The sequence below is a fragment of the Lipophrys pholis genome (genome assembly GCF_963383615.2).
Source record: "Lipophrys pholis genome assembly, chromosome: 1".
NCBI lineage: Eukaryota > Metazoa > Chordata > Actinopteri > Blenniiformes > Blenniidae > Lipophrys > Lipophrys pholis.
Window position 1 is genome coordinate 8,394,130 of NC_137635.1, and position 26,954 is coordinate 8,421,083.

At 46.7% G+C, this 26,954-nt stretch overlaps 2 protein-coding genes across 3 annotated transcripts in view; both read right to left on the reverse strand.

Moving 5' to 3' along the window:
- Nucleotides 1-420: 420 nt before the first annotated feature.
- Nucleotides 421-11,808, reverse strand: tdrkh (tudor and KH domain containing). Its single transcript, XM_080459723.1, has 14 exons — nt 11,724-11,808; nt 8,040-8,197; nt 7,552-7,643; nt 6,688-6,880; nt 6,364-6,503; nt 5,954-6,284; nt 3,820-3,986; nt 3,309-3,484; nt 2,689-2,753; nt 2,446-2,597; nt 1,948-2,058; nt 1,831-1,885; nt 916-985; nt 421-803 (listed from the first exon to the last, which is right to left on the reverse strand). The coding sequence occupies exons 2-13, from the start codon at nt 8,164-8,166 to the stop codon at nt 930-932; spliced, it is 1,665 nt and encodes a 554-aa protein (XP_080315849.1). The 5' UTR covers nt 8,167-8,197; nt 11,724-11,808; the 3' UTR covers nt 421-803; nt 916-929.
- A 3,354-nt stretch (nt 11,809-15,162) lies between these two features.
- tmem94 (transmembrane protein 94) overlaps nt 15,163-26,954 on the reverse strand; it is a 34,313-nt gene continuing 22,521 nt past the window's right edge. For both annotated transcript variants that reach the window (XM_080466741.1, XM_080466742.1), the window contains 16 exons: nt 26,756-26,858; nt 24,130-24,338; nt 23,392-23,573; nt 23,094-23,226; nt 22,896-23,011; nt 22,713-22,812; nt 22,480-22,588; nt 21,305-21,512; nt 21,067-21,144; nt 20,884-20,969; nt 20,722-20,803; nt 18,863-19,026; nt 18,690-18,784; nt 18,514-18,607; nt 16,751-16,921; nt 15,163-16,676 (listed from right to left, as the gene is read on the reverse strand). In XM_080466741.1, the coding sequence (XP_080322867.1) occupies nt 16,604-16,676; nt 16,751-16,921; nt 18,514-18,607; nt 18,690-18,784; nt 18,863-19,026; nt 20,722-20,803; nt 20,884-20,969; nt 21,067-21,144; nt 21,305-21,512; nt 22,480-22,588; nt 22,713-22,812; nt 22,896-23,011; nt 23,094-23,226; nt 23,392-23,573; nt 24,130-24,338; nt 26,756-26,858 (2,003 nt within the window). In that variant the 3' untranslated portion in view covers nt 15,163-16,603. The remainder of the gene's footprint in view (nt 16,677-16,750; nt 16,922-18,513; nt 18,608-18,689; nt 18,785-18,862; nt 19,027-20,721; nt 20,804-20,883; nt 20,970-21,066; nt 21,145-21,304; nt 21,513-22,479; nt 22,589-22,712; nt 22,813-22,895; nt 23,012-23,093; nt 23,227-23,391; nt 23,574-24,129; nt 24,339-26,755; nt 26,859-26,954) is intronic.

Genomic DNA, 26,954 nt, shown 5'->3' on the forward strand with positions numbered 1-26,954 from the left:
ATAAAAATGTGAACATTACAAATTAAATGTAATGAAATGATAAGAGTAGATTTTTAATTTGAAATTTTTGTGTTTTGGATTTATTTGAATGGTTGAAGTTGTAGACAAGTCGGTGTGGCAACACACTCAGTTTATGGAGGATTAAAGGTGTCATATTAACATCAGGACGTTAATCTCTGTGGTTCTTCGCTCCAACATCAGGTTCTGTTGCATTTACTTTTAAATACTAATATCACCACTTAGTGGTAGAAAGGAATATTACATGACCGGATTCATGCAGGCTGCAGTTTTTAAGAAGTTAGTAGACACAGACAAGGCTCGTCAAATAAAATAAATAATTTATTTTATATATATTTATATATAATGTAATCTGTTACACCTTTCAAGATAAACTTTTCAGAACAAAACTGAGGTCCACATTCAAGAATACTCTCTAAACTTTGAAAATATGCAACATGAGAAAATAGAGATGTAGCAGACACAGTGCTTCCTGTTATTGTTCCCCTCTGCATCTCTTCTAACTAAAACTAAAGAGATTGCAGGACTGCACAGAAAGAAGAGCGGGTCATGGAGGTCAGAGTTCACCACCGGGAGGACATGGAGGACGGCTCATCTTCCACCGGGTGTTCTTGAGGAGGGCGGAGGATCTCTGCATATCTTCTGACGAAACTAAAGGGGCGGCAATGCTCAGTGAAGCGAAGAGATAGCAGGATAGTGCAGAAAGAGGCTGAAGTGCAGGTCAGGGAGGTCAGGGTTCACAACCAGGAGGACACGGAGGACAACCCGTCTCCAGCAAGGCGATCCTGAGGACATGGGAAGTAGGAGAGAGGACAAAGGAAGGAGGACGGATGGCAGAGGAGGACACGGTCAGACACGTTGAGACATCGGAGTGTGTCCCGTCCTCGACTCATTTACCTTCATGTGTGGTCTCAGAGCAGCTCGTCCTCGATCCCGTCGTCGACGCTTCCTGAGATGGACGCAGCTTCTGAAAGACAAAATATGAGACGGCTCACAAGTCTGCTGGATCTGGAGCCAAAAAACATCTTCGAACTTTAAAATGAACACGGATCATAAAGCTGAAATAGCTTTACTAAAATACAACACATGTATCTTCAAAACTACAGTTTCTGCTTTGTAACATGTAGTTAGCCTCTGTAACACTTCAGTACCTTTAGTCTCCACAAACACTGTTTTAAAGTAAACTACTAGTCAAACGTTTGCCCACTTCTTGAATATTTACAGTAAACAAAAAAGTGTTTTGTACTTTAGATTCCCCAAAGTATACCAGCAAAAAAGATCTCCTGTCATCTCCTACAATACTGTGCCTCAAAAGGAGGATGCAGGTAGAGGGTGTAGGTAGAAGATGTAGGTAGAGGATGCAAGTAGGTGTAGGTATAGGGTGTAGGTAGAAGTAGTAAGTAGAAGGTGTAGGTAGAGGATGCAAGTAGAAGGTAAGTAGAAGGTGTAGGTAGAGGATGCAAGTAGGTGTAGGTAGAGGGTGTAGGTAGAAGTTGTAAGTAGAAGGTGTAGGTAGAGGATGCAAGTAGAAGGTAAGTAGAAGGTGTAGGTAGAGGGTGTAGGCAGAAGGTGTAGGTAGAGGATGCAAGTAGAAGGTGTAAGTAGAAGGTGTAGGTAGAGGATGCAAGTAGAAGGTGTAGGCAGAAGGTGTAATTAGAATGTGTAGGTAGAGGGTGTACGTAGAGGGCGTAGGTAGAAGGTTTAGGCAGAGGTGTAGATAGAGGGTGTAGGTAGAAGATGTAAGTAGAAGGTGTAGGTGGAGGGTGTAGGTAGAGGATGGAAGTAGAAGGTGTAGGTGGAGGGGGCACTCACCTGATAAACTAATGCAGGACAGACTGAGCTCAGACGATGCTCCGATGACGTCTTCCTACAGAAACACAGCGAGTCAGTTCTTGTCTTTACTGTGCAGACGAGTGAGTCGGTACCCACCAGCATCCTCTGCAAACAGCCCAGGTTCTCTCCCTCCGTTCTCCCGTTCAGAGCCTCCTGGAAGCTGATGGCGTGGTCCCGTCGAATCAGCTCCTCACCGATGTCCAGAGTCTGGGAGGACATGAGGGGTGTGAAGGACCACAGAAAGGATAGACAGGACAGACAACAGGACCGGGTCAGAATACACAGTAGAGACAGGACAGACAACAGGACCAGGTCAGAATACACAGTAGAGACAGGACAGGCTACAGGACCGGGTCAGAATACACAGTAGAGACAGGACAGACAACAGGACCAGGTCAGAATACACAGTAGAGACAGGACAGACAACAGGACCAGGTCAGAATACACAGTAGAGACAGGACAGGCTACAGGACCGGGTCAGAATACACAGTAGAGACAGGACCGGGTCAGAATACACAGTAGAGACAGGACAGACAACAGGACCGGGTCAGAATACACAGTAGAGACAGGACAGGCTACAGGACCGGGTCCCACCTTCCCCTGGCTGTTGTCATAGAGCTTCACGCTGGGCCAAGAGGACACGTCAGAGTGGGAGTAGCTGCACAATTTGGCCTGCAGGGGTCTCCACAATGCGCAGTACGTCAGCTGGTCAAACTGGTCCAGAGCGTCCTCGGTCCACGCCTCTCCTGAGACAGGACGACCAATCAGAGAACAGGGACAGGTCCCAGTGAGAGGACCATCAGCTGGATCAGGACACTGAGACAGTCTTTAATTTACCTCTGGGCCTCACTCCTGCTAAGCTGCACTCAATGGCCTGGAATGGTAAGCTGAGGAAGTCGCTCCTGAAACCATCAAGAGCACAGAACAGAAACAAATAATCCAGATTAAAGTCACAGAAAGAACATCCAGCATCTCCACTCTGAAACACTGGAGGAACTGCAGCGTCCAGGCTGCTCACACTGCAGATAGTCATGTCAGTAATACAGCTCGGCTGTCTCCTAGTAATGTTAGTATTAGCAACTCTAGATACTATTAGAATTTAATTTATTATTGTAGTTATCATATTAATAATAATAATATCACATTGTGCCTTTAAATGAAAAATACCTATTGTACCTCTAAATTATATTTTTAAATCTAAAGTATGACAGGTTGTCCATTCAAATAAAGAACCTTATTGTTAATTTAAATTGTACTTTTAATTGTAGAATACTGCACATTGTGACTTTAAATAAACAATAGTACATAATGTAAACAGAGAACATCATCCGGGGTAACCAGATTAAATCAAGTGTTTTCCATGTGTCGGTACAACCGCTCAGATTGAAGTGCATCATAAAGACCAAGTTCAGCAGCTCGTCCCTCTGGGTTCTTTTCCTCTCAAGTCCTAATCTCACCTCATGCGTCGGAGGCCGTCTCTGGGCAGCTCCCCATTGTCCCCAAAGTCCACGTAGTAGAGGTCCACCAGTCCAGAGTCCAGCACCCCGAGGACTCTGGCCCTGTTCCACGTGCCGTGGTCCTGGTAGTGAGCCGCCACAATGTCCCCGACCACCAGGGTCTCCACACCCTGATCCTGCAGGACCCAGAATACTTCTGTTACAACCACAAAACTACCCATGGAGACGCTGACCAACAAAGCCCCCGGTCCTGCAGGAACCACACACCTTCTGATACAGAAGATGATGCTGACCTGCAGCCTCTGTGTTGTTTAGTCACAGGAAATCACAGCTTCATCCACACGTTAGTCTGACCCTGTTGTTTCGTCTAAACAAACTGACAGTTGATGCACGAGCCTCCACTGTCCACACACTCGCTTAGTGAAGCTGGAGGCAGCAGCTCTCATTTCAGCGTGGAGCTCATCGATGTTCAGACCAGACCGAAAATGAATGAAGTTGTGTGGGTCCTTACGGCGGCGCTGCCGCTGCTGTAGAACCGGGTCATTTCTTCATGCAGCTTGTCCAGCTGCAGCGAGCGGACCCCCAGGATCTGGATCCAGAAGTGGTTGGGATTCTCCACCGCAGACACGTACACTTCCAGATGTTCATCAGGCTGGAAGCTCAGGTCAGGGCTGGGAACTGACACACACACACACACACACAGTTATTATGGTCTCACAAACCCTTCATCATACGCAGTATAATCTCATCCAGTCCATGAAAGGGCAAACACACAGGGACAAGACACTCACACTCCTCGGGGCAATTTGGGGTCAGCAATTAACCTGACTTTGGATTGAGGGAGTACCTGGAGGAAACCCACACATGCACAGGCAGAACATGCAAACCGAAATAATTCAAGAACACCGTGAACCAATCAGACTTCATGAGATGCAGGAACATTGTAATCTGTATTTTGGGGTCTGGAGGAAGGTTTCGGATTAAATCTGCTTTGTGTCTTTCTTTTCAGACATGATTACTGTTTGTGTGTATTTGTAGTGTGAGTTTTACCGTAACTGTAGGAATGATTTATACACTGCTCCAAACAATACAGGGAGCACCTAAACAACACTATGTAACTCCAAGTTTATCACACTGGTGTTAAATCAACCTGTCCAGGTAGGAAGCAACACTAATTGTGAATCAGTTTCACCTGTTGTACAAATGAAACAAGAAGGCAAGAAGGTTTGCTGTGTCTCCCAGCACAGTGTCCAGAGCATGGAGGAGACACCAGGAGACGTGGAAGGGGGCGTAGGAGGGCAACAAGCCAGCAGCAGGACCACTACCTCCTCCTTTGAGCAAGAAGGAACAAGGAGGAGCACTGCAAGAGCTCTGCAACATGACCTCCGGCAGGCCACTCATGTGATGTTTCTGCTCAAACTGTCAGAAACAGACTTCACCAGGGTGCTATGAGGCCCACGTCCACAAGGGGGGGCTGTTCTTACAGCTCAACACCCTGCAGGGCCATTGGCATTAGCCAGAGAACACCAACATTGGCAGATTGGCCATTGGCGCATTGTGCTCTTCATCTGAGAGCAGCTTCATACTGAGCACATGTGACAGACGTGAGAGAGTCTGGAGAACGTGGAGAACGTTCTGCTGCAGCAACATCCTCCAGCATGAGCGGTTTGGCGGCGGGTCAGTAATGGTGTGGGGGGGGGAATTTCTTTGGATGGCCCTCAGGAGAACCTCCGCCTCATCAGAAGGATGACCTGGTGTTGTAGGGAGGTCATACAGGCAGGTGGAGGCCCCACACACACACACACACACACACACACACACACACACACACACACACACACACACACACACACACACACACACACACACACACACACACACACACACACACACACACACACACACACACACACACACACACACACACACACACACACACACACACACACACACACACACACACACACACAACTGAGCCTCATTTTCACTTGTCTGGAGGAATTTTCACTGACGTTGGATCAGCCTGCAATGTGATTCTCCACTTTTATTTTGATAGGATTCCAAATCCAGACCTCCATGGGATAATAGTTTAGATTTAAATGGATTATTTTTGTGTTATTTTGTTCTCAACACACTCTAGTATACATTGAATGAAGACTTTCAACTGCAACATTTCAATAATTGTGTTGTTTGTGTTCCCTTTATTTTTCTGAGCAGTGTACATGAACTATTTATATTGTCTAAGCGTGTGAAGAATTTGTGAGGATTAGGATTAGTATTCTCAAAGCACTTTCTGATCGCCCTCTGTACAACTGCAGTGAGTGAAAACTGCTTCCTGCAAATAAAAACTAATTACTTATGAAAATTTGATGAATCGTGTCCTTCAGTGAGGTTGGTCTTCTTCATGTGGACATTCTATTGTTGTGTTAGCACCGTTAGTGGAGGAAGATGCTCCATAATCTGGACGCTCTTGCGCCACACAATCCTTTTACAAGTGAAGTACTTTAACGAGTAACAGAAGTGTGTCCACTGCAGAAGACATATTGACTGGACAGAATAAGACAGCAGCTTTGTTCAGGATAGCGCGGCTCTGGAGCAGATCCGAGCTATCTCTCTCTGGCTGTTTCCACTGAAAGAGCACTCACTTTCAAACTTGGACATTTCCGGGAGCGACTCAGTAGAAAGGCTCTCCTCCTCCTGCTCGTCCTCCCTGTTGTCCGAGTTGCAGATGCTGAGCTCCTCCGTCTTCTGGAAAAGACCTCCGGGTTCACTGTGGGTCTCCATGGGGTGAAGGCCTCCGTTCTTCTCCTTGGGGAGGGGCCCGTTGTTGTTCAGGCACTGAGGAGGAGTGTCGGTCTCCAGACTGTCCGTCTTGTGGTTGAAGACAGTTTGTCCCCGTTTGTGGCGCAGCGCTGAGGACTTGGAGATCATGGTCCTCACCGTGGTGTCCTCAGAGACCTTCTCCAGGATCAGCTCCTGCAGGGACAAGAGGACGTTAGAGTCAGTCTCACCCTCCTGGTACAGAGGCCACATCAGTCCAGAGCCTCGTCTTCACCTTCGCCTGCTGCACCTCCCGTCTGCTCCCCGTGATGGTCACGCTCTCTTTGGCCCCGGGGCCCCTGGACTTGTCTCTGGGGCATGACACCTTGGCCCCGGTAGTCCTTGTGATCCTCTTCAAGCTCTCTCCACCACGACCTGACACACACGTGGACACACACACACAATGTTTCTATGTTTCCTGCAGATTTACTCTACACTCAGTCAAAATCAGCGGTTTTATAACTTAAAATAAGATCATTAATTTATCCATTTCCTTCATCTGAACTTCCAGTTCTGTTCCCACAATGACACTAATAGGAGTACACACACACACACACACCTATGATCCGTCCCAGGGAGGTCTGAGGGACCACCAGCACCTCGGACACGGGTTCACAGTCGGTCACCAGGTTGTCCAGGACACAGCGGGCCAGCAGGACCTGCTCCTTGGTGCCCTGCAGCAGGACGGACACGGCCGTCTGACCCACACAGTCGGACACAAGCCTCACCTGAGCTCCAGACTTCTGGATGACCTGCAGCACACATCATCCAGAGACAAAGAAAAGTAAAGCCGGATCAACAAGTCAAGACAGGTTTTCTGTGGAAATATCAGAAAATACCATCAAGTGGTACATCGACACTCTTCCAACATCAAAACTGAGGCTCTGTCCACACGACAACGTTTCATTGGACCTCATCAGTTTAGGCCGATCATCCACACGGCACGGCCGTCTTGGCTGTGAGGTGTGGACGGACAAGACTCATTTGTGGGAAACGATGATTGTCACCGCCCCACCTGTAACCGCGCGACCCTCTCCTTGACGTCACTTAACGGCATGGCGGACTACCTGCTCCGGGTCCTGCTGCAGAAGCTACTGATGCTATTTAGTTTGATAAGGCAATGTGTTGGATTTCTCCAATACCAGGATTTTTTTCATGCTCCATCTTCTTCTCTGGTTCTGGTGCATTTCTGTGGCAGAGTTCCAGCGCCACCTATAAGCCTGGCATATGTACTACATCGTTTTGAGCCGTGTTCATAGTGACGTTTGGACGGAATTTTTTAAAGAACAAGAAGAAGGAAAAATAGATTGTATTGGTTCGTGTGGACAGGGTCTGAAGAAAATCCCTCAGACATCAACAAATTATTCTGTAATCTGCATGTTGCAACACCAAGCTACGACACCTTCTACTCAAAACTACTCACCACATCCAAAAACTGGTTCTGGTATCTGGAAATGTTCCTGTAAACTTCTACAGGAAGAGTCATCCTGGACACCTCAGAGTCCAAGTCCGGATCTGTGGGAAAGAGAAATCAGAGACCAAGAATTTAGAGAGACATCAGAGTGATCGAGAGAGAGACATGAGAGAGAGAGAGAGAGAGAGAGAGAGAGAGAGAGAGAGAGAGAGAGAGAGAGAGAGAGAGAGAGAGAGAGAGAGAGAGAGAGAGAGAGAGAGAGAGAGAGAGAGAGAGAGAGAGAGAGAGAGAGAGAGAGAGAGAGAGAGAGAGAGAGAGAGAGAGAGAGAGAGAGAGAGAGAGAGAGAGAGAGAGAGAGAGAGAGAGAGAGAGAGAGAGAGAGAGAGAGAGAATTCAGACAGACGTCACAGAGAAATCAGAGAGATCGATAGATAGATCGATAGATAGATCGATAGATAGATCGATAGATAGATAGATAGTCACAAGCGCACACACACCGGTGTTGGTTCCGTTGACGTGGCGATACAGCAGGTAGCCCACCGTGGCGCCCACTGACAGCCCTGCAGCCACAGCCAGAACTTTAGCCGAGCTCAGGCCGTTCGGACAGTCCTTCACTGCGTCCATGACTCGCCGTACACCCGCTGGGAGGCTCCACCTGGACACACGTCATTTCATTTACCTGAAGCAAACAGACTCCAGCGGTCAGACGGTGGCGGCCCCTGCTGGCGTGTGAGGCCTCATGCAGCACACAGAGTCAAAGCATCAGCCAGCCACATACCAAGCAGCCCTTCACATCCCTCAGATCATCTCAGATCCACGTTGGCCCTCCAGCCATATGCTGGGCACCGGCCTACACATGGAGCCCGGGATGTCAAACATACAGCCTACTGGGGGGGGGGGGGATCATAACGAGTAAAAATCCTTTAGCATTTTGCATTGATCTCACTAAAAGACACTTTCAAGCAGAACTGGAGGACCAGTCCAACACAGTAATCATTGACTGTCGGGACCTGATGAAAGGGTCCAGGACCAGACCTAGAGGACCCCTGCAGGAGACGTGTTACATCAGGTAACATCTGTGTGCCAAATATTAGCTTTCACCAATGTGCACAAGCATCTCAAACACAACACAACTCCCTAAATGATGAAGCATTTAGTTCAGGACACACTCACACAAGCAGTGCGCTTCATTTTAGGGCTGCACGATTCCAACACTTCATCAAATCTTGTGGCAACAGAGGAGAAGAGCACCAGACCTCTAGTGAACATTTAGTCCAAGAAGAGAAATCCCAAAAGACCAACATCGTACACTTTAGTGGTTCTTTCATGTGACGCTGGTTCAGACATCGTGCAGCCCTACTTTATTCACACCCAAAGAGCGGGCTAGACCCTAAGACGAGGAAGACGAGGAGGATGAGCAAGACGGTCAGGATGGGGAGGACAGGGAGGACGAGAAAAGACAAGAGAGGTGAGGAGGATGTGGAGAGCAGGGGAGGTGGGGAGGACGAGGAGGACGAGAAAGACGGAGTGGACAAGCAGGACAGGCAGGACGGAGAGGACGAAGGCAGCTACAAGGAGGAAAGGAAACGCATGGAGGATGAGTATGATGGAGCAGGGAGGAAGAGGAGGATGAAGAGAGTGAGGAGGTTGGGGAGGACAAAGAAGAGGGAGGGAGGGTGAGGAGGTAGGGGAGGGGAGGAAGGGGGGAGTGAGGTGGGTGAGGAGGCTGAGGAGGGTGAGGAAGTCTGGGTAGATGAGGAGGATGAGGGTGAGGAGGTTGGGGAGGGTGAGGAAGTCTGGGTAGATGAGGAGGATGAGGGTGAGGAAGTCTGGGTGGGTGAGGAGGTTGGGAAGTGTGAGGAAGTCTGGGAGGGTGAGGAGGATGAGGAAGGTGAGGAGGATGAGGAAGGTGAGGAGGGTGAGGAAGGTGAGGAAGGTGAGGAGCACACAGCACCACCATGCAGATGTGTGTCTCACTGGGAGAGCAGCGCTCGGGGGCTGTAGTTGACAAACACGTGGGATTTGGACACTCCAACGTCCATCTTAGAAGAATGGAGACAACAAGACACGTCTCCTGTCTCTCCTCTGCTTTGATTGTTTTTTTTTTAATTCTCTTTACATCGGAGACCGAGTCTAGTGGTGGAGGGGAGAGAAAAGGTTGAGTGTTTTCAGTCTGCGGCCGTTACAAAGACAAGAACATCTACACACACATCTGGAAAGAACTTTGTAGGAACAAAACCAACAATCAGGTCTTCATCTTGGTTTTCTGACTGACTAACTAACTAACTAACTAACTAACCAACCAACCTGTATTTCCTGATTATAGGATTGTTGGAGAAATGTCTAGCGTCTCATTTAATTACTGTTTGATCTTTGATGTTATGTCACTGATACATTTTTCTCTTGGAGTGTGACCTCAGTTTGATTCCCGTATTACACAAACCAGGCAGAGACTAGAAGTATTTCCAGCTGGTGGCAGACCGATCGACTGGAAACTGCTAAAGTTCAAGTTCAGACGATGATCAGAAAAGTTGTTTTCCACAGGGAGAGGCGCACCTCAAAGGTTGCAGGTTTCACCTCAACATTTTGTGTAAAGGATGAGTCCGACCTTTACCTTTCCAAGTTCTGTGTCAAGGTAATTAACCGTTATTACACGAGGGTCCTGGCGTTTCTGAAGGATCGGTTCGAGAAATAGCATGAAGCTGGTTGGACCGGTGGCGCGAGGCGGTGAAACATGCAGACCAAAACCCATAGACTTGATTCAAATAGCGACGCCTCCAACAGAAGCGTTGGAATCGAGTCCAGGAGAATCCCGATGTTTCATTGATCGTACTATTGTCTCAGTCCATTGACCCATCATTGTTGTCCATTCTTGCCCGTCCACACCTCAAAGCCGAGTCAGTGTTTTTGACTTTGCCAACTCTGGAACCCGTGTTGAAAAACAAACCTTTTAGCTCCTAAAACGCCGCACCGTGTGGATGATCGGACAAAAATTCAGCTTTTTTTTTTTTTTGCAGGAGACGGCATTCTGGTGTGGACGGACCCTGGGACTAACAGACTGTTCAAACGGACAGCACACAGGACTGTTATATCCCGACTGTAGAGGGCAGAAAACCCCATTTTGGATTTTACAGTGTTTCTCAAGGTTTTGCCAGGTTTAGCCTCATTAATGAATTAACATGAATTTACTGCAGATTACTGAATGCAAACCAAATAAATGTAAATCATAGAGATGCCACCTGGTCATTAAGATCTTTAGTATTTGGATGTTTTTTGTCTGTTTTTGTCTTCGGCGGCCCGGGGAACCCCTGTACTAGAATCTGATCTAAAACCCAACACCTGATCTAAAACTTTCAAGGTTACAGGCAATTTTTTTTTGTTTTTCTGTGTAGTTATAGAAATGCAGAGTCATTCAGTTAAAGTGACTCCATACAGAGTCTCAGGGTTTATGAGCAGGTCTAAACACAGAAGGACAGAGGACTTGTTTTTAAAGGATCTGTGGCCTCATCTGTTCTTCCTGGCTCTTCCGATCAAAATCCTCAGTTTGTTAAAGAAATGTAGAGTTTAAACACCAGCACACATCAGGTAACTGAGAAATCTACACCAGGATCAGAAAATAAGGGGTTCAAGACACCGGACCGGACCCTCGGAGGCCGGTTCTGACCCAGAAGAAGAAGTTATAATAACATGTTGATCTGGCTTCACACTCTTTTTAGAGATTATCCCTCCACATCTTCCTCAGTAGGAAGGATCTTGCCTCCAGAGGAAGGAGTGTTTTTAGGTCTTTTGGACAGAGGAGGGGGTGTTTTTAGTATCTTCCCCTCCGGTGGAAGGAGTCTGCAACTTTAAGGATTTGAGACGCGGCCGTACTCAGGTCACACTGGGGATAAATAACGGGATATTACCGATTCGAAACTGTACAGTATCAACGATTTCAATGACACTAATGAAAAAAACAACATATATATATGTTTCCCCGTATTATCTCAACTGTCACAGTTTATGAGGTCGGTTCGTGACGGACTGTGACTTTCTCCTCTGAGGCTAACCACCGTTAGCCGCTCCGCGCCGGCAGACAGACACAAGCGGCGACACGACGCCGTCCCCGGGGCGCACGGAGACGGGTCCAGCTCCGGGTCCGTGCGCTCGGAGACAGGTACCGGGAGAGTTAAAGGACATACCGGGCGAGACACGCACTGTCCGCTGAGCTCCGTCCCGCCGACCGACAGCAACACAGATCAAGCTAGCAATCGGAAGTCCTCAAACCGGAAGTACGGAACTTCTCAGTGGTTAAAACAAATAAAAGAAAAAAAAACTTTAAATAAAGACGAAGAAAAACTAATAAAAGAGTTAAAGGGAAAAAAACACAAAAAATAAGAAGAAAAACAACAAATTAAAAAGTGAAAGATATCACTTTAAAACACCAAAAAAAAAGAGCTAAAGGAAACATGTAAAAAAAAAAGACGAACAAATATAAATTAAAGAAAAAAAAACACTAAAACAGCAAAAACATAAGAAAATTAACACATCAAACAGTTGAATGAAAAAAAGTAAAACAAGAAAAATAATGAGTTAAAAGGGAGCAAAATTATAAAACAACAAATTAAAGCTGCAAGCAGCGTTGAACGGGTCCTCAGACCCCCACATGTCGGAATGAGATAGCAGGTGAACCAGTTAAGAACAGTGCCGGAGAGTCGTACCAGGGTTTGAAGTCTGTTTAACAACATGTGGTGATCTACTGTATCAAAAGCAGCGCTGAGATCCAGTAGCACCAGGACGGAAAGGTTCTGAGCGTCCATATTACACCTGAGGTCATTAACAATCTTTAAAATGTCTCAAGTGCAGGGTTCCAGTAGATGTTAAGGCATAAACAGGTTAATACCTGCTTTAGATCAGTAATTCATTGAAACGATGCAGGCATTGTGTTTTTTTTACTAATTCACAGCTCTCCAGAAAAATCTAAATAAGAATCAGTTTTTTGCAGTTTCTCCTGAAAGGAACCCAAATCTAATGCTCCCTGTGTTTAATTCATCACGACGCAGAAAGCGTTCGTTTAGAGATGGTGACGGGTTAGCGCGAGACCGGAATGTTCTGGAAGACATCCGACCATCTGGAGGAATCCTGTCCGATCGTAAACACACAGAGAAGTCTTCACTTACACCCACACGTGAAACAGTTACAAATAAAAGAGCAGTTTTATTAACACGACCCAATACACAAACAAATCAGCTTCAAAGGCTCCAACGTAAAGACTTTAAAAAATACAAAATATACATTTGTGTCCCGTGAATGACTGAAGCCGAGTCCACCCGAACCACCACCCACCTCCAAATCAACCCCCAGAGGCTTCAGCTGGCGTTGGCTCGCCCACATACAGGATCCATGCTGACAGAGTCCGAGTGTGAGAACAGCTAAACTATACAGCACATGAACATCCACAGCATTCACTACATTGTTTTCATGCAGCGGCGTCCATGTTGGTCGCGGTAGAAACCAGGAAAGTACCGACGGGGGGGCCAAGCCGAGAAACGTCACCGTGGACGAGTCGTCGCTCTGGAAGATGGAAACTATCGCGGGTACTTGTGGGATCAACACGACTTCAGTGACGTGAAACCAGAAAATGAAGGACATTCAAAAGGTACAGTGTGCGTGATTTGAGTCTTCGCACCGATTCATCAAAAATCACGTCCAGTCTTGTAAAACCACAAGATGGTGAACGTCTGAAGTTCTTGGTAACAGTCAGAGACCCGATGATCATCTATTCGTTCAAAATAGTCTGTAGATGGAAGAACAAACTAACCCTGGAGTAGACTCTCTATTCAGCACCACACTGGAGTGGCACAAAGTGTTTCAAGATTATCAGAAAACAAGTTCACATATTGTACTTTCAAGAGGCGGAGCCCCAATACCCTTATTTTACAAAGAAGGAATATCAAAATAATATCGACCAAACCGAACCGTCTTCCACTACACAACCGAAAATGACACCCGGAGGGATGCAAACCAATCTGCTGAAGAAATCTCGAAACATATCCTGAGCTCCCGTCTTGTGAGGCGTCGACATATGAAGAAGAAAGGCCACCAAACGTTCTGAAGCACCTTTCAGAAGACTCGGGTTCGTAAAGCTTCCCAGAAGAAACATAGTGGTGAAAGTGGAGGGATGTGAAGATGTGAGCGTAGGAGAAGACTAATCCACGTCAAATTGTTGCCATTGCACTTTTCTGTAAACCACGGAACAACGGATCCCCTCAGCAGGGGTCGCTATCTCACCTGTGGGACAGAGGTCGCCCTCTGGTGGCCGCGCTACTTTTGACAGGAACCATTTAGAAAAAGTGATCTAAGTTTGACAGACAAACACGTCCAGTAAGCAACGATAAAGAGTTTGCTTATTTTCAACATGAAGGATAGCTTTTCGCTACACCAACTCAAAACTGCTTTAATGAGTTAACTTTTAAAAATGAATCATTACAGCCAATTCCACAAAAATCCCAATGACTTGAATTGCAAGCTCGGGACAATAAAATTTAGCTCGTAGCCTATTTGAAATCAGGCAATTTGAACAGAAGAACAGTTCTTCCATTGTTGAGAAAACTTTTGAAAACATGTAATTTTGATCATATATTATTGGTGTTAAACCCATTTTAGAGCCTAAACTCTTTCAATGGCACAAAATTGGCAGATTTTTTGGATGAACACGAAACAAGACCTTTGAAATTACGCGATATTAGTAAAAAAAAAAAAAAGAAAAGAAAAGAAAGGTTCTCTATGATTTGCAGTCAAGCTGTTTGTATTTCATCTAATCCAGAGTTATGACAGCAAGATGCTATGGCAGAATCTTCGTCTTAAATTAGAGCTCACGCAGTTTTGCGACTCTGCCCGTCACAAATAAAAACGTATGTTGGGTTTACCGACACACACGACGGGTCCGTGGTTTACAGAGGCGCACAATGGCGACATGACAGGGTGAATCCAGCCAAATGTAAACTTTGTTCCAGCGGGTCTGACCGAGGCTCGGCTCAGGACGGGACGCCACAAACACGACGGAAGCACGTTCGCGTGTGTTCAGGGTGTAAACCAGAGGAACAAACCAGAAAGCTCCAGTCACCTCGTCTCTTTTAGAGGTCGAGACATTTTGCCCCGTCTTCTATGTGGAACCCCAAGAGTGCAATAGTCTCTTAACTTGATAAAGGATTCCCTCATCAAGCTGTTTCACAGTGGTGTCGCCCCTTTCATTCATTCCACCGCGCAAAGTTGCGTATCTTTCTCTGTTTTGAACTTAGCGTTAGCTAATGCTAATCAGCGTCAGCATTGACAGTAAAGTTGTGTAACGTTCTCTCCTGATCCTTTTCAGTGTAAAGCGTGTTTCAGTGATTTAGCTTCAGCTGAAATGAAGCGCTGCCGGTCAGGCAGCAGGAATGTGGGCAACTTAAATGTATATACCTGAGGAGGGCGCTAGTTGAGGGGCGTAGTACATTTCTATTTTTGGTTTATTCATAATTATTGACTGCTTATAGACGCACTGGGTGGAGATGAAGATTAGGTGAGAGGGGGATGTAGTTTTCTTAACGCGTATCGTGAGAAGGGTTACGGATTTCTAAGTATATATCCTTTTTTTTTTTTAAGCATTGTTTTTGTTGTTTAAGATATGTATTTATTGTTTGTTTTTTTATGTTTAAGATAAAGAAATTCAATTTAAAAAATATACACTGTATGTATGCACCATCCGTGGCCACTAGATGTCACTGTATGACAGCAGAAAGCTGAAACAGAACCACAGAGTAACGGCGTGTGCATCTCATGCTGTCTGGGGGGGAAACACGTCTTTTACATTTAATATCCGAGAAGAAATTTAAATAAAAACAATAAAATAAAAAAATTATATTTCAATCCTAAATTTTAGTAAAGTACACATTCTTGTTACTGCGTTATGAGGGAAGCTTTAAGCTAAAGAAACGTGAGGGTTGTAGAGTTACGCTTTGTTAATCCAGATTCACAATAAAGATTCTAATCTGGAAAAGGCCAGGGAACCGGCGCGCAATTACTCTTATCGTGGCGCAACACTGAGATGATCTGGTTTGAGCTGGACTAACGGGACTGGAGGGGACGAGGACGAGCAGCATCAGGACTGCAGAGGATTCTGGTCCAGTTATTCAGTGACTCAGGACGAGTTTGGCGCCAGAGGACGAAACTTTGTTTTCTCGCTCCGACTTGGACTAATGTTCGATGACTCATTTCATAAATTTTCAGTGATTGGGGGATTTTTTTCACAATAATGTGAAATAAAAACTGAAAATATGATGCGTCATGAACTTTATTTTAAAAGATCTGGATAAAAACGGTTTTGAGTTTTAAAATGTGACTGTTGCAGACTTCAGGGCTCCACAGTTCTAACGCTGCGACCCGGTCCGCCTGGAGACCTCATGGTGGACTACCAGCTAGAACCTGCTGGACTGGAGAGTCTCCAGGACCCTCCAGGACCAGGACCAGGACCAGGAAAGCCTCCAGGACCCTCTAGGACCAGGACCAGGACTGGAGAGCCTCCAGGACCCTCCAGGACCAGGACCAGGACCAGGACCAGGAAAGCCTCGAGGACCCTCTAGGACCAGGACCAGGACTGGAGAGCCTCCAGGACCCTCCAGGACCCAGACCAGGACCAGGGCCAGGACCAGGACCAGGACTGGAGAGTCTCCAGGACCAGGACCAAGACCCTCCAGGGCCAGGACCAGGACCAGGAGATGATGTTGAGATGTGTGCAGACTGGAGCTTTGGGGTTTGTTCCGGGCTGCAGGGAGTCTGGAGGACCTCCGGACCCCCGGAGGACCAGAAAGCAGGACTCAGTGATTTAGACCAGAAAACCTTCTTCAGCCTTTAAAACTAAAACCAGGAAATAAATAGTTGCTCAGTGGAAACGGCGCCTTTGGAGGGTCCTGGTCTGGAAGTCAGTCTCCTGGACTGAGGTGGACTCATGTCTCCAGGAGGAGCTTTAGGCTCGGCAACCCCCCCCCCCCCAGTCAGTTCAAGGACTGGAGCTGGTCCAGGACCAGGACTGGAGACCCTCAAATCAGAACGGAGAGTTCATGCCCAGCTTCGTCTCAAACTGCAGCTTCTGCCTCTTCTGGTATCGAACTCGCACCCTGCGGAGGAGAGATCACAGCTCAGATCCGGCTCTAGCCTTCAGGTCCTGGTCTAAGTGCGGTGCGCCTCGTACCGGATCTCGTGCAGCTTCACCACCTCGTTCACCAGCACCACCAGCAGCGGCGACACCGACACCAGCAGCCAGGCTTCCAGTGGGATGTGGCGCAGGTCAAAGGTCAGCAGGCTGCGCTTGTCGTGCCACAGCTGATAATCCACGGTGGCCTGGACCACCTGGCTGACCAGCCTGGGGAGAGAGGAGCGGCGGGAACAACCGTCAGAAGGTCCCGGCTGTGCTTTATGTTCCCTGATGTGTCTCTTTGGAAATGCTCACTGAAATTAAGAGTCCCATTAATTCCACCAGATTTACTGAATAGATTGAATCATTGAGCTCCTACAAACATGAATACTGGATCTGACGGCCAGAAACAGTCTGAACACAGGGGAGTTATTAGATGTTAAAACCACGCGCACATGGTTTTTAACAGAAAGAAAAAAGAAAAGATGTTGGAGGAAAAAGCTGTTAAAGCATCAAACTATGTACAAATTCTGGAAACAAAAGAAAAATTGGTATTTTTAGGTGAATAAGAGGGTTTGTGTGGAATGAAAATCAGTTTGGGGTTAAATACATTTAAAGATAAACTGAAGTTCAAAGAAAATATTAAAAATTATTTCAAAAGATGAAGAACTGAGGCAGCACATGATCTGATGGCCACGACCGTCTGATTATTCTCTTTAAAGACAAGTGAAATAATCAATGACTCTTTAGATGATTAATCTGTGTGAGGCGTAAAGGAGAAAACACAGATTGGGCTTGAGATTATTTCCTGAGACAGACTTGCGGTCACTCACATGTAAAGCATAAGAAGTCCAACGGAGACCCTGATCTGAAGTTTAAACTAGGGCTGCCAAACCATTACAACTTTTAATCACGATTAATTCCATTGATGAGTTAACTCGTGATTAATCACATTTTAAAAAATCTATTTAAAATCCACTCCGTTAAGACTGAAGTGAGATTAGTAAATGGAATGACATGTAATCACTCATACAGAATACTTAATAAACAAAAAGTATCTTGAGGGAGTTTTATTGACTCACTCAGCTGAATATAAAAATAACAACACCACAGATCTGGATATTGTAAACAGGCAGATACTTACTTACTATAAACAAAGTGAATTCTGATATGAATGTTGACGTTCGGTGGACAAATCCTAAAGAGTTCCTTTCAACAATCACAGTGAGTTTGACATTATTTACAGTGACAGAGTAGTACTTCTCCAAACTTTCTTTTTAGTTGATTGAAGCTGCTGAGAAACACGTTTGGTCACATTTCCAGATGACAAGGCAGCTCGCCTTTTCTGAACAACATGACCTGAGAGGGAAAACAACCTTTCAGTTTCCAAGTATTCCGGTAAGTCCTGCCTGTCAGAGACACAAGCGTGTTTGGATAAACATTCTAAGGGATGTATCGTTGTTGCTGCTCCGTTCGATTTAATTTCACCAGAAGATACTCAACCCGTACGAATGAGGAGTGAATGAAAGAATTTCCCTCTGGGATCAATAAAACATTGCTGCTAATGGCTTTTGGCAGAAGTCACCACTTAACAGGGGCACCAGTGAAACCAAAACACCGGACAGTGAAGCTCTGATGACTTTTTGAAAGAAAGTGGCATTAAATGGAAAGTTTTTCACGCTTCTGTGCAATGAAACAAAGGAAAACCTTTTGAATTGAGGTTGCTGTGAAGTGGTTATACGTGTCTGCATCAAAGAGTTGCTCTCGAACGTCGGGGAGGAGGAGGAGGAGAAGAAGAAGAAGAAGAAGAGAGAACTCACACGACGGGCACGGTCAGGCACCACCAGGTGTTGCTGAACGGACTCTTACGCCACAGAGGCTGCGATCGGTGCACGTAGCTGAGGGAGATGACCACTGAGGAACAGCAGAAGAAGAGCTGGTTTTACAGTGAACACAATCCAACGTGTTCTGCTGGAGGTGAAGGCCGAGGCAGCACCTGTGTGGAGCACCAGGAACACTGACAGGACCTTCTGAGTGAGCAGCAGGCCGTTGGAGAGCTCGGAGAACCAGTGAAGAGCCTGGTCCGACGAGCTGCAGGAACACAGAGCCCCGTTATGTTGAGCAGTGAGTGAAGCACCACCTCCTCACCCTCCACCTCCCAACCCCCACCTGGCCGTGAACAAGCAGCCGCAGGAGACGGAGGAGTTGTCGGAGAAGGTCAGGTTGGAGCCTTTGGGGCAGACGGCCTGCAGCGTGAAGCCGAAGGCCAGCAGGTAGGCACACATGGTCAGACCGAACTTCAGCAGGAAACAGCCCAGGAAGTAGTTCTGAGTCTAAACACACACACACAGATTAGAAAACACACAGAGAGATTAGAAAACACACACAGGAAGTAGAAAACACACAGAGAGATTTGAAAACACACACACACACACACACACACACACACACACACACACACACACACACACACACACACACACACACACACACACACACACACACACACACACACACACACACACACACACACACACACACACACACACACACACACACACACACACACACACACAGGAAGTAGAAAACACAGAGAGAGATTTGAAAACACACACACACACAGGAAGTAAGAAAACACACACACACACACACACACACACACACACACACACACACACACACACACACACACACACACACACACACACACACACACACACACACACACACACACACACACACACACACACACACACACACACACACACACACACACACACACACACACACACACACACACACACACACAGATCAAAAAACAAACAGTAACAGGAGCAATCAGAGATTCCTGACATCCACCAAATTTCGACCTGGACTCAGGAAAAAAAAAAAGTTTCCAGATCACCCCCAGAATTTAATGGACTCTTCCATGGTCTAAAATACAGGAAGTAGATGGCTGTCGATCATCAATATTCTTATTAGGATTTCAGTGTATATCGTGTTTAAACTTCTAATAGGAACTTCATTGGGATAGAGTACACAGTGTATCTATAGTCAGATACTTTATTAATGCTGGAATCAGGAAGTTTCTGCATGTTTAGTCCACGAGCTGGCGTACAAATATCAAGCTACCAGGACTTTTGTTTTTTAAATTAGCACCACGTAACGGCAGTAATGAGCCAGATAAGTTTCAATGTGGACTTTAATGAATATTTCTCAGTATTGTTGGAGAATCTTTCCTGAAGTGCTGCTCAGTCGCTGCAGACTTCAGAGGGACGTTAATCTGTCTCCTGTCGTCACACGTAAACACTTTCACGTGTTCTCAGGGGAAAAGCTTCGCCAGCGTGTCAGCAGGTGTTTCTGCTGATTTCTTTCTGGGGATAAGACTTCTTTTGTTGACATTCTTTATGAAAGGAAAGCAGTTTCAAAATACAATATTTCATATTTCAAATCAAGAAGCAAATAAAAAAAAAAAAACACAGATGTTTTAAAATAAAAAAAGAAAAGAAATCATTTTCAAAGCGCGGATTGATTTTATTTTTAGGAAAATAAAAGGTTTTTAAGTGAGACATACTCAGTCCATTTTGTCAACATTTTGTTTTGGACTTTAAGAGAGGCCAGTCTTTCCATCATATCACCAGTAGGTGGAGAGGGATTAAGTCACTTCCTGTTAAGAGCCATTTTGTTTGCGATCAGCAGAATTTGGAGAAACTTTTTATCTTCATGACTCCATCCATCGGAAGGAATGTGGCCTGAATGTATGTCATTGCATCACGAGGACGAGCTGGAGGTGTCCATCAAAATCTAGTAATTCACACTAAATACATCAATCGCAATGTTAAAAAAACATTGATTTGTGATCCATTCTGTTTTCTTAGGCTTATCAGGAGTTCAGTGCATGACTTTGTCTTCTTCACCAGAACTCGTTGAGAAGATAAACTGCGTAAACTTCGCATCGACTTTTATTCGAGATCCTATCACGATTCTTGGTCAAGAATTCGGTTCCCGACTCGGCCTGGGGACCTTACCTTCCTCGGGATGGCGTCCAGGTTCTTCCCCGTAGCTACGGTCATGACCGAACTGTCCGGAGGCTTCCCCAGAAGGGACACACTGAGAACGGGAAGAACATTGTCAGGATGGCCTCTTTAACAAATCTCTGATTGATTGGTCACGGGTGCAGACCACCACACCTGAGCAAGGGGCAGCTGAAGCACGACACCCACAGGATGTCGGTGGTGTTGATGGGGGGAGGAAGCTGAGCCAGACAGGCTAAGAACTGGAGACAAAACAGCAGACACACACACATTCACACACACACACTTCATGGTGAAGTAGAAGACATGCAGTTGGAGCAGGGTGGGATCTTCTCTCACCTGGATGATGACCAGGCTGAGCTGACACTGCAGCAGGAACAGGAAGCACTTGCGGATACCGTAGATTGTGTGTCGTGCCTGAAACGTGCGCACACACACACACACTAATAAATCTGACATCTCTCTTCGTGTGTGTGTGTGTGTGTGTGTGTGTGTGTGTGACAGGAGCATGACGGGTGAGTGTGTGATAAGTGTGTGTGATAAGTGTGTACGGGTGTGTGACGGGTGTGTGTCCTACCTGCTCGATGAGCTTCACCATGCTGACGCTCTCCCCCTGGTGGAAGGTGACGGAGCAGCCCAGGGTGTTGAGCTGTCCCGACAGTCTGAGAGGGGACAGCCCCTCCACCTCCCCGTTGAACCCTCCTCCTCCTTCTCCTCCTCCTCCTCCGGCGTAACCAAATGTTTCCCATGAGCACTGGGACGGGTACAGAGGGTCCAGAGCGATGCTGTGGAGGGAAGAGACTCAGCCATCAGGATTAAGCCCAACACACAGGAAATAATGGACCCCTAACAAAGGCATTGACTTCAATCTGAAACCCACAAAAATAGACTGAAAACATCTAGATCTGTGATCCTCAAATGATGGTATGTGAGCTCCCTCTCGTGGTACATGAGGGCAAGTCCTAAATATGTTTTTTCTCAAGAAGTCATTACCCGGAAATTTCATTTTTCCTTGTTAAAACACATATATTGATCTTGGACCTCAGTTGAATCCTGCCTGCAAATCTGGAGTTTGAAAGTAGCTGTTTTTTGGTTTGGGCTCTTTGTTCAAACCAGAATTGCCCACAAGAGCGTGTGCACCACAAAACAGGAGGTTTAAATTGTGCTCCTGTGCTGTTAACACTGAAGGCTAATAACATAAGCCCACCACCCAAGAGTTCATTTTAAATCTCTGGGATGCTTTGACCTGTGGAAAGCTGAAAGAAATGTGATCTGGTTTATTCCCAGTTGCAACCTTTATTGCTTGATGCTGCTGCCACCATGCTTCGCTCTGATACTGGGCTGCCACGTCTAGAAAAAGCTTGGATGTTGAATCAGTGCTGGGAATGAGTGATCAACCTTTGCCGAGGAGACTTTTAAATTCTTGTGTTCGTCCAAAGGCACAAACGACGTACGGATGTCCAGGTCTACAAATTGTGTCTTTATGAGCACGATATTCCCCGCACAGAAACAAGATTCTATTTGAAGAGAGCTGCAATTAAAACATGTTGTTTTCATCGATTTCCACTCAACATCATTACATCCCATGTTTATCGTCACTCGTGAAACAAGTGATCACATTTTGACCAGGCAGGTGTTTTGAACTTTCACTGCAGTTTTGGGAAAGAAATTACACATCTTGGAGAAAATTGGAGGGAAGGTGGAAAATAGAGAACGCTCATGCAATAACCCGAGAAAACACTGTGGGTTTACCTGAGGTCACTCTGGAGGAACAGGCGGCTGTTGCGGAAATTGGCAGAACTTCCCAGACAGCAGGTGACCTCTCTGTTCTCCTGCATGATCTTAATCATCTCACACATGGCTGTAAAGGGAAAAAAAAAAAAAAAAAACACAATGTGAAGTTTAAAAAGGGCCTCATCTTGCATCATTCAGGTTTGATTTGGTGATTAATGTTCTCTCAGAGGATAATATGAGGACAGGCTTACTGTCTGGGGTGCAGTCAGTGAAGAGTGGCACCAGAAGAGGCACGTTATCGATGTTCTTCAGATGCGGACGGACCTGGTGGATCCCGCGAGGTAACTTGGCCTGGAGCAGAATAACACACTCGGGCTTATATTCAGCTGGTTTGTGTTGTTACATAGGCTGGTTTTTAAAAGGGGGATCCTCACTCTGTTGCAGTCCTCTAGAAAGCTGGGCACGTCACTGTCTGTGGGCTGGAAGCTGACCAGGTCGGAGTGGGCTTCCTCCTCAGGCAGCAGCGGCCCTTCTGCTTCATCCCGAGAGTCTGCGCCACACAGGAGGGCCATCGTTCAGACGGCGACTCGGGTTTCACGGCTCAAAGAGCCCATCAGAGATACGAACGGTACCTTGGTTGATGTCTTCATGCAGGGAGCCATGACTGGGGCTGGACGGAGCTCCGTCGCAGGGGCCGTCTCCGTTTGGAGTCAGAGAGATGTGACAGTTCCAGCCTGTCTCCAAACCCATCTTCTCTGCAAACACCTGCACACACACACACACACACACAACCAGCATGAATAGAATGCAGACACCCCACTGTTCGAGAGTTTCAGACAGGAAGGAGGCTGTGGTTTCCATTTTAATTTCTTCTTTCCAACTCTGAAAATACAAAGTATTGCAGCTGATGAAGGTTTGTGAGACGCTCACCTTGCTGCGGAGTTCGTCCTCCATGGAGAAGTAAACAAAGCGGATGCACGCGGTGACAAGGGCGTCGATGAGGCGAACCGTGTCCAGGCGGGCCTGGAACTGGGACGACACCATGCCCATGAAGATCTGCCCACTCAGGGCCTGAACGCAGTCCTCACGCTCCACGCCTTCACCAATCCCCTCTGCGGACAGCGGGGAGGAAACACCTTTGAGCGGATACTCGACTCAGGACTACCATTCAGGAATAATGACGTGCATTTATTACACATCAGCAGGAACAATAATTTGCAGGGGTGTCCAACATAAGACCTGTGGGCCAAAACTGACTCGCAAGAAGCTCCAATCCGGCCGCCGAGCCAAAACATTTAAAAGAAAACGGATTTGTTTTTCTTTACAAATTTCTTAAGTTTGTTGGACACAATATGAATATTGCAACAGCTTTAGGAGAACTTTTTATTACATTACATTTTGCACCAGAAGTATTCATTAAAATTGCCATTATGTTGGGATTGTTGTCATTTTCACTAGTAATTGTTTGGTTTTGTTAAAATACAGACATTTCCATCACATATCCTCTGCACAACAGCAAACAAAACCATCAAAGTTTAAATTTAAAGGTTATCATGGCACCAGTTTATCGGTCCGACCCACTCCAGATGGAATTGTGATGTACCATCTGAGGAACTGAACTAAAATGTGTCTTGACACCCCTGTTCTACAGAATCAGTCTGGACTCACCGTCTGAGCTCCAGCTGTTCCTGCAGGAACTGTGTTTGATGGGAGTGGTGGAGGGAAGCTCCACCCCGGAGAAGAGACAGGGGCCCGGGGCCAGCTCCACACACTTCCCGTCCAGCTGGTTGGACAGGGACACTTGCATTGGTTTATAAGCAAAGGCTGAACAGTAGCCTGACAGGCAGGCACGCTGGTAGAAGTCCAGAACCTTCTTTCTGCAACAGACAAACCACACAGACATGAGAAAAACTCTCATAGAAACCCACCATATTTCATCATTACATATGACTAAGATTTTGTCTCTGTCTCTCTGAGTCACTCCACATCCTTTACAAACTGGCTTGTTTAGCTTGATATCAGAAGTGAAATGTGTCCATGCGTCAGCTTTTCTTTTTCATTTATAACACTGACTTTTTGTCAGTCAGTTTCTTCTCCGTTAGTCCCACTTTACCAGCCTGCCAGGTGGATCAAACTATCTTGTTAAATCTTCTAACCTCTGATTTAAAAACTCTGCACCTCCATCCGCCCTTCCACGTAACGAAGGGATGTTGTCAGTGGATAACTTTCTATCGAGTGCTCGCCTTAAAAAAAGATCTAAATGACTTCTAATTGGTTTTCATCAAATGTAAACTGTCAACTTGTTTTTATTCGTTGACAAAGATGTCAGATACATCGGTCTTAGTTTTTGTGCTCATGAATTTGTTTTTATATTGTGTACGTTTCGTTTTGGTCAGGTCAAAACACATCGTCACCAAAAGTGTGATGGAAACTGTCAAAAGGAAAATTAAGTATGTAACTACAGTTCTATGAATCCCGTTGATCGCGAGAGGCGGTGCTCTAAGCACTGGATGATCATCCTTACACATACGCAGGTCGAGAATACTAGGACAACAAAGTCAAACGTCATTTGCGATGTCCACGAGGCCACTGCACAGACTACGCCCGGTGGGACCCCACCTGATGCAGCCCAGGAAGTCGACAAGCTCTTCGTCGAATGGCAGCGTACCCCAGGCGGCAGCGGACGCCCCTGTTAGACATTGGCGTGCCTAATAATCTCCACAACCCAATGGGAAAGGCATTGTGTGGAGAGGGCATGACCCCACCGAGGTCCCACATAGCACACATACACGGAATCAGCCTTGAGCATGTCCGACGTGGCCGATGTGTACATCTCTAATGCACGGACAGGACACAAGATCAGCAGAGGCCTAAAATGAGCTGGTTGACTGTTGCCGGTAGAGGTAAACACCCTGGGGACAAAAGATGCATCCGTCCGCAAGGTCACTCCAGTGCATGCCCACCTAAGGCAGGACTCATGGATGGATAGGGCCTGCAGTTCCGCGACACGCCTACCTCCATTGCCAAAATAAATGCTGTCTTACATGGGAGCCACTTCAGGTCTGCCTGGTCCAAGGGCTCAAATGGCAAAAACCGCAGAGCCTCCAGCACCATGGACAGGTCCCACGTTGGAGCCACTGGTCCACTAGGTGGGCACAGCCTCGGGGCACCCTTCAAGAAAATGGTCACTCTTTTGTCACTGCCAACTGAAGCACCATCGATGCCAACATGAGAGCATGAAATGGCAGCAACTACACCTTAAGTGTGGATGAAGCCCGCCCTTTGTTAAGAAGCACATGTAGGAATTGCAGTATGGAGGCAATAGGGCAACGTACCGCATCCAACCCACAGCCCTGGCACCAGTGGATGAGCAGTCTCCACCCGTTTGCGTACAATCTCCGTGTCGATGGTGCACGAGCATTTGAGATGGTGAACGCTACGTCCTCACTGTAGACCAGGGGTGTCCAAACTTGGTCCTGGAGGGCCGGCGTCCTGCAGGGTTTAGCTCTCTCCCAGTTGCAGCACACCTGATTGCAATGAAGGGCTCGTAATTGGGCTTTTTCACAACCTTGGTGATGACATCATCATTAGATTCAGGTGTGCTGAAGCAGGGAGAGAGCTAAAACATGCAGGACACCGGCCCTCCAGGACCGAGTTTGGACACCCCTGCTGTAGATTGATGAAGAACCCCCTGGCCCAGCAGCACCCACACCCACAGCTGGAGGCTGGTCTACCACTGCCGGGTGAAGCCTCCACTCCCATGGCGATGGTGACTGGCGGGACAGAGAGTCTGCAGCGACATTCTGCACTCCTGGTATGTGCGTGGCCCTCAGACTGGCCAGGCGCAGTACTGCCCAAGTCAGGGTCTGAGCGGGCAACCTCAATAAGCTCACAGACCTGGTTTCCCCCTGGTGGTTGATGTGAAAAAACCACACTGGTGTTGTCGGACCTCAAAAAAAAATGTCTTCCATGAAGGTGTGTAAGGAAATGGTGTAGTGCCAATCGCACAGTCATCAATTCCAGAACATTGATGTGTTGTCCTTGTTGACAAGGTGACCATGTTCCGAAAATGGACTGAGCTTCCGGTGTCATATGACCATATAGACTCACGTGAGCCACCAGGAGGTCACGAATGACTCTGTTGTCATAATAGTCTCAACCTGCGTATGTGTGGTTTGAGCACTCTGCCGGTCTGAAGGGATGAAATAGAACGACCACTGGTCCAGTCGTGGCTGTTCTACATCAGGACAGACATGCAACAGCGACTCTTTGCTGCCACCCAGTGTTGCAGTACCTGTCGGATCCTGACAGAGGGTAAATATCAGTCCCATCCCAGAAGTCCGTGCAGGCCTCCAGGATGAGGTCTGCAGAACCGTGCGACAGCATCTGGACGTTATCTAGAACAACGAAAATGTACGTCAGCATCAGAACCAAAACAAAAACTTTTCTCAACTTTAAAGCAGCAAGACAGGAGGTGAACGCTTCGGTCAGAA

What these genes read in the sequence shown, in the direction of transcription:
- tdrkh (XM_080459723.1), bottom strand. Translation starts at nt 8,166, where the DNA reads ATGGACGCAGTGAAGGACTGTCCGAACGGCCTGAGCTCGGCTAAAGTT. An exon ending in AGCAGGAGTGAGGCCCAGAG is followed by an intron (nt 2,598 to 2,688) that starts GTAAATTAAAGA and finishes GTCCTGTCTCAG; the next exon opens with GAGAGGCGTGGACCGAGGAC. An exon ending in GTCCTGCATTAGTTTATCAG is followed by an intron (nt 986 to 1,830) that starts GTGAGTGCCCCC and finishes TTTGTCTTTCAG; the next exon opens with AAGCTGCGTCCATCTCAGGA.